At 39.1% G+C, this 7,068-nt stretch overlaps 1 protein-coding gene across 1 annotated transcript in view; it reads right to left on the bottom strand.

The window, feature by feature from the left end:
- Window positions 1-6,671, bottom strand: part of GLIPR2 (GLI pathogenesis related 2) — a 29,909-nt gene extending 23,238 nt beyond the window's left edge. The window contains exon 1 of the mRNA XM_026702374.2: window positions 6,464-6,671. Within this exon, the coding sequence (XP_026558159.1) occupies window positions 6,464-6,476 (13 nt within the window). The 5' untranslated portion in view covers window positions 6,477-6,671. The remainder of the gene's footprint in view (window positions 1-6,463) is intronic.
- Window positions 6,672-7,068: the final 397 nt, after the last annotated feature.

A 7,068-nucleotide genomic window follows, 5' to 3' on the forward strand; every position in this document is an offset into this window, starting at 1 on the left:
TGACATGAAGTGCATAGTTGGCTGGGATTTGCACTGTGAAAAAAAAAGCCAAAAACAGCCACACTAGTGGTGGGATTCAATTTTTTTTTACTACTGGTTCTGTGGACGTGGCTTGGTATGCGTGGCTGTGTGGTCATGTGACTGGGTGGGCATGGCTGTGTGGTCATGTGACTGGGTGGGCATGGCCAACTCAATGTCACTCACATTGAGGGGCGCCTCACCTGGCCTCTCCCTCCCTCAGGCACTCCTTGCCTCATCTTGCACGTTATGGTAAGAGAGGAAGCTTTTTTAAAGTCATCTTCCCCTTGATACTAGATGAGATTTTGCCATCAGAAGACCTGATGTACATTTCCAAATATTGTTTATCACCATTCTCTTGGTAAGACTGAGTGGAGAGATTTATAAAGAATAACAAAGTTGAAAGGGACCTTGGACAAATTTTTCTTAAAAACCTCCAGTGATAGTATACCCACAATTTCTGAAGGCATCCCATTTCTCTTATTAATTGTTCTCACTGTCAGGAAATTTCTTCTTATTTCTTGGTTGGATCTGTTTGATAAATTTCCATCTCACAGATTCATCTCACAGTTACTTCTGTTGAGCCAGGCAACACTATTCTATATCTATGCATTTGGTTTTTTTCTTGCCTAAGTGTAAAATCTTACTTTACTCTCCATTAAATTGCATATTCTACAGTGGTATTCAGCAGTTTGTGTGCACTTGCAAGAAAAGGAAGCATTTAATTTTGCAGCCTGGCTGCATCCCCTGAGCAGCGACCCTAGCATTGGCGGCCGCTGCTGCCTCGCGAGACAGACAAGTCCACCAGGCATTCCAGTTTCCCGGGGACAGCGCGTGAAGGGATGATCATGCCTGGGTCCGAGTTGCCTGGAAACAATGATGGGACAGCAGTGGAACTTCCTCCTCTCCCTCTTTTGGGGAGATATACAAACAAAGGAATGGGAACTTCCAGCCAGGTTTGCCCTGCAACCTCACCCACCCCCACTGGCAGCTCTTGCCTGGACAGCTGTTTGGCTTTACCTTGCCCTTACCTTCCTCCCACGGCTAGTGGCACAGGGAAGGCCAGTCCCTTCAGTTCCAGCAATACCCTGTGATACTTGCCGATGGCTTCCTTGCTCTTTGGCTTTTGAAATCCAACACTCTTGGATTTCAAGAGTGCTCTGGCTCTGCAGCCGGAGAAGTGGCGCTGGATTTCAAAAAAGCCAAGCAGCTCAGTGCTACAAGGAGAAGTGCCGGGAAGCCATCAGCAAGATGGAAAGCATTCAGCTGGTATTCAGAGGCAAGTGGGAAACTTCAGAAAAAGTGGTGCAGACTATTGGCTTGCCTCCCAGTCAGTGCAGGAATGACACGAAATGGTGCGGGCTAAGGAAAGTCCATGCACGCTTGGAAGCAAGACAGGGCATGGTGTGATGGGGCTGTTTTGTTCCTCCTTACCTCGCGCCGGTGCTCTTTTGTCAGTTTCATCTGCAATGCCCCAGGCCACGCCATGGAGTTTTCCCCACCCACCACCACCCAGATGCCCTTGCTTCTCCCAAGCATTTCTTTGCCTACCTGATGTTCCTGCTCTGTCGTGTTTCTTGTCATGGTGTGCAGGATAACGAAAGTTTGTGTGGGGCTAAAAAGAAAAATCACTCAATCAATTCCAACTTCGCAAGATCTTTTTATTTTGCGAGAAGTTGGAATTAATTGATTGAACTGTTTTTATAGCCCCCCATAAACTTTCATTTCCCTGCACACTATAGTGAGATAGGAGCTGCAATGGAGCTGGACATCAGGTAGCAAAGAAATACTTGGGGAAATTGGGGAAAGCGAGAGTATCTCTGGACGGTGTGGGTGGGGAAAACTCTTCTGCCCACAAAGAGAAGAAGAGAAAGGGGAAGAGAAGGAACTGAAGGAGCTCTGTCTTGCTCCATGCGCCCCAATGAAAGGCAAGGGCAGCCCAACTGCTTCCCTTCCCCGCAAAGAAGGTAGCAAGCATGGTAGACCTGTGGGTCATGTGAAAGTGGGTAGGGAAGGTAGGCAAGCGAGCCTGGGCCCGGGAACCACTGGGAAGGATGCGGGAAAGGCAGGCAAGCATGACGGAGACATAGGCCACATGGAAGGGAGTAGAGAAAACAGGCAAATGGGCCTGGCCATGGGGACCGCCGGGAAGGCAAGGAAACATGGCAGGGCTACGCGCCGTGTGGAAGGGGGCAGGGAAGGCAGGAGGGGACAGTTGGGGAGGCAGCTAGCTAGGCCCAACTCACAGGTTTACTTACCCAGGCAGACAGATCAGTGCCCCTCAGTTGGGCCACAGGTACCATGTGAGACTGTGTGGTCAATGCAAGCGATGAGCCACACAGTTTGCTATGCTAGGGAGGCAAGATGAGGAGTAACTGGACGGGGCAGGGTGGGTAGGGTGAGCAGGCAGGCAGGGGTGGGGCCAGCCAGAGGTGGTATTTGCCAGTTCTCCGAACTACTCAAAATTTCCACTACTGGTATGCCAGAACAGGTCTGAATCGGCTGAATGCCACCTCTGATATAGTTCCATTAAGGACTATACGGTGAGTGCTTTTGTCAGCCAGTTACAAATCTATCTGGTGATGATGCTATCTATCTCACGTTTTTCTAGCTTAGCAAGAAATAAGTTTTGATCAACTTTGTCAAATCCAAGTATACTATTTCCAACTGTACTATTATCCAAGTATACTATCTTCACTGCATTTTGTTGATGCACTAATTCAGACATTTTGTCAAAGAATGAAATAAGATTTGTTTGACATGATCTGTTTTTGACAAGGCCGTGTTGGCTACTGGTTATAACTTTGCTTGTTTGTAGCTGTTTGCAGATTTGGTGCTCTATTATCTTTTCTAGGATCTTCCCAGGTACTGATGTCAGGCTGATAAGTCTCTCCTCCCCCGCAATTTCTTGAAGATGGGAACCACATCAGTTCTTTTCCAATCTTCTGATAATTCTTCATTTCTCCAATATCTTTGAAAGATAGGTTCAATAGTTCCAAAATCTCTTCTCCTATCTCCTTCAGTATTTTAGGATGTAATCCATCAGTCCTAGTGATTTGAATATCTGCCCGTGGAAAAAGCCAGCTTCCAATAAGACATAAGCTCTGTAGATAGGTGCTAAACTTAACAGGCATTAGTGATGCAGGGTTCTAAACCTGCATCATGCCTCAAAACCATGGCCATGTTAATAGACCAAACTATGGCATATTATCCCCTGCAAAAATCATGCTGAGTCCTTTCAGATAATTATGTTACTTACTTAACATAAGTAAGATTTAAACAATCACTTCTCCAATTTCATTACAGACCCACTTTTTAAATTTTTCTTCAATTTTCTGCTCTAGCTGGAGACCTTTATTCTCCCTCTCTGGAACACTTTTCTTCAATTATAGAAAGCAGAATCCAGTTTCAATTGTGCTTATAACACAATTGAAATAACAAGCTTGATAACAAAATTCAGAACTTGTTTCTTTTCATTCAGCCAAACATTATATTGCTAAACAAATTAAAGTGTATTTGTTGTAAATTTGCCCCACCCTGCACTGCAGTCACAGATACTTTTTTTTCTCTCTGCTGACTCAGAGGCTACTCTCTCCCCTTAGCCATAAACAGTTTAGAAAGGCAGCCGTGTTTATTTCTTAGTAGTCCTGGTGACCGTTTCATTTTGCTTGCTTATTTATTAGCTACCCACTTGCAAATTAAATTAACCTATTTTTCAAAGCTTTCCATGGGTTCTGAAAAAACAACCCAGTACAGCTAGGGAAAGAGGGAAAGGAAAAAAAGTACTTTTTTATCTGCAGAACTGAAGAAAGAATGGTTTAAGATTGCAACATCAAAACCAACAGCCAAAAATCCTGAGAATGAGGTTCCCATTTCTGGTTAAGAAGATTAAATTTTATGAATTTAGTTATTTAGTTTTCATGAGTTTAGTTATATGTTGTATACTGTCTTTAGTTATTAAGCAAAATAATCACATGAAATTATTGTATACATTTTCTCCTAAACTTTGCACTTCTGCGCGGATTTGGGCTTTCAAGAAAGTATAAACAATATGTAAATGTAATCATTTATTTCATTTATTTTTATGGCTTTTAATTTTAGAAAAGGAGTTGTACTTCTGTTCTTTTGAGGGTAAATTGTGGCATTTTGCTTTTGCTAAACTAAAAACACTCCTAGAAACAAAGCAGGAAGAGTGGACATTATCCAAACTAAAAAAACAATGGCATTCAGAGGTTCACCATCAATTCAGAAACATCCAGCACCACCTTAAGCATTGTTTAGGGTAGGCTAGGCAAATACAGGTAGTCCTTGACTTACGAGCACAATTGAGCCCAAAATTTCTATTGCTAAGTGAGAAATTTGTTAAGTGAGTTTTGCTCCGTTTTATGACCTTTCTTGCTGCAGTTGTTAAGTGAATCATTACAGTTGTTAAAATATTAACGTTGTTAAGTGAACCTGAATTCCCTATTGATTTTGCTTGTCAGAAGTTTGCAAAAGGTGATCACATGACCCCATGCCACTTCCATAAATATGAGTCAGTTGCCAAGCATCTGAATTTTGATCACATGTTCATGGGGATACTGTAATGGTTGTAAGTGTGAAAAATGGTCATAAGTCACTTTTCAGTGATGTTATAACATTGAATGGTCACTAAATGAACTATTGTAAGTCTAGCACTACTTTAAACATTTTGATTCCTGAGCTATTATCCTCAGTTGAAAAGTACTACAACTGAAAAGATGCATCAGATGCAATGTATACTGCTATTACTGTTTTACTTTACATGAAGTAATTGGTTATGGGAATGAGTAATGAAAGAAACTGAAGGAAAATTATCAGGCAATATGGACTGGATTTCTCTGCTGAACTCACAATACATATTTCCCTTCACCAAAAAAAGGAATTACATGTACTCCCATTTAGCACTTTATCAGAAAAAAACTATATTTTCCACCAATGTAGGCTTTAAGATGGCATTGATACGTATAGATCCCTCTTATGATTATCAAACTTCAGTAACTATAATTCTTATAAAAATCTTCTGTATGGCCAAATAACATTAGATGATGTTGAACTGAAATGACATTATTTGGCCATTGGTCATTAGGGGCCATAATCTTTATTAATGATAAGAGATTGTGAAAGCATCACAATTAATGGGGTTAATGCATTTGTTTAGTTTTTGTGAGGGCATTGTTGTACTGTTTATTGTTCTAGCAGTTTTAGTCTATAGGCAACCAGGTTTGGGTCTTTGGTCAAGAAGGCTGTCTGTTTATGTAAGTTTTAACCATTTTAATTGTTTGGAGGAAAGGTTGTTAATCACCCACAGTCTTCTGAAATGGCTAGCATATCAAATCTAATCTAATTAAATTGTTATTACTAAATCTCTTATAATGAAGAAGCCAGCTACAATATATTGCCACTTTAACAATATTTAAAAGCCCTGTCAGAAATTAAATGTGATCATCAAAGCCCAAAATCAGCAGTCAGAAATACTAACCATTTTCAGGGAATTAAATGTCTTTTGAACTGCATTCTAATTCAAGATAACATTAACCACTAAAACAAAATATGTTAAATTTAGAACAGCTTCTATTAAAATTATATTGTTTCCAGATTCTGAGAGTTCTGTAAAGTTTCCTCCTTCGTGGTTTTAAAGGGTCCTTAAAATACAATTTTATTTCATTAGATCTTCAACTCTAATTAAATTTTTGGTAATCCATCTTGATGGAAGTAGGGGCTAATTTATTATTACTATTGAGTTTCATAATTTTGTTTTTTCCCCTTTTATTACTTTTATAGATTAATGTGTTTATTTTATTCACACTGTAACTACAAAATAAATAATGGTCTAAGAGGAAGCAGAACATTTTTATCTGATTATGTTGTTTCAACAAATGGTAGCCTATTTCCTTTTTTGTATTTTATGACCTATGTATTTATTTTGTAGTTACAGTGTGAATAAAATAAACACATAGGTCATAAAATATAAAAAAGGAAATAGGCTACCATTTGTTGAAACAACATAATCAGAGATAAAAATGTTTTGCTTCATCTTAGACCATCAAGAACAGCTGCTAATTCTATGAACAATATACAAGCAAGCATCTGAACTGACAGATTATTACTCACTATTTCTCTTACATCATTAATCAAATCTTTCCACAATAATAATTAATACAAAACTAATCATGTGTCTCTAAGAAAAACGGGGATTGGTTGATTGGGAGAGTTCTGCAAATCAGCTTTTAACTACTACCCACTCCTGAAATTCAAATGTTACCATATTTTAAATGTAACTATGTTCTGCTAGAAAGAAATTTCTATCAGTCTAAGAGTATAGATAAATTTGAAGGCATACTCTTTAACAGTGTAAAGTACATATGAAGATATGGGGCAAAACAAACAAATGGATGAACAATTTAAAGTGTAATCATTTACCTACCTGATTTCCCCATATTTATGTTCTTGATTTAAAAAGCTGATTCTCCTTTAAATGCTCCCGTTTGCTAGAAACTAATTGCAATTTTCTGGTAGTGGATTTAAAGAATCTGCTTCTCCTTTAAATGCTACTTTTTGCTAGAAACTGGCTGTAATTTCCTGGTAGTGTTCTGAGCTCCTTGACTGCACGAAACAACCATGCATAATAAAGGACAATCATCCATTCACAGTGCTCAATAGTCTAATGATGCCATATAAGGAATAAAGACTTTTTTTTCCTTTTTCTAAAGTGGAAGCTCCCTTGTAATCAAACATTCTTCATCCTGCAAGTAACATAGCAACACAAGAAAATATTGAATGATTTCATCTATTAGTGAAAGCTAGAGGAAACTGGGGAGAAAGAATATTAAAGCAAAATATGTTAACGGCATTCAGTGATGCACATTTTAGCAAGAACAGGATTCTCCAAATGAGTTGAGTTTCTTCCATACTATAATCCTGAAATGTTACTGTGTGTGCACTACTGATCTAGGAAGTTGTTGCATGTTGCATTTTTAACAATATAGACTTTTATTATATGCATTTCTGTAATTCCAAGATTTAATAGAA

This window comes from Pseudonaja textilis, chromosome Z (assembly GCF_049901715.1).
Source record: "Pseudonaja textilis isolate UNSWEBS1 chromosome Z, rPseTex1.2, whole genome shotgun sequence".
NCBI classification, from domain to species: domain Eukaryota; kingdom Metazoa; phylum Chordata; class Lepidosauria; order Squamata; family Elapidae; genus Pseudonaja; species Pseudonaja textilis.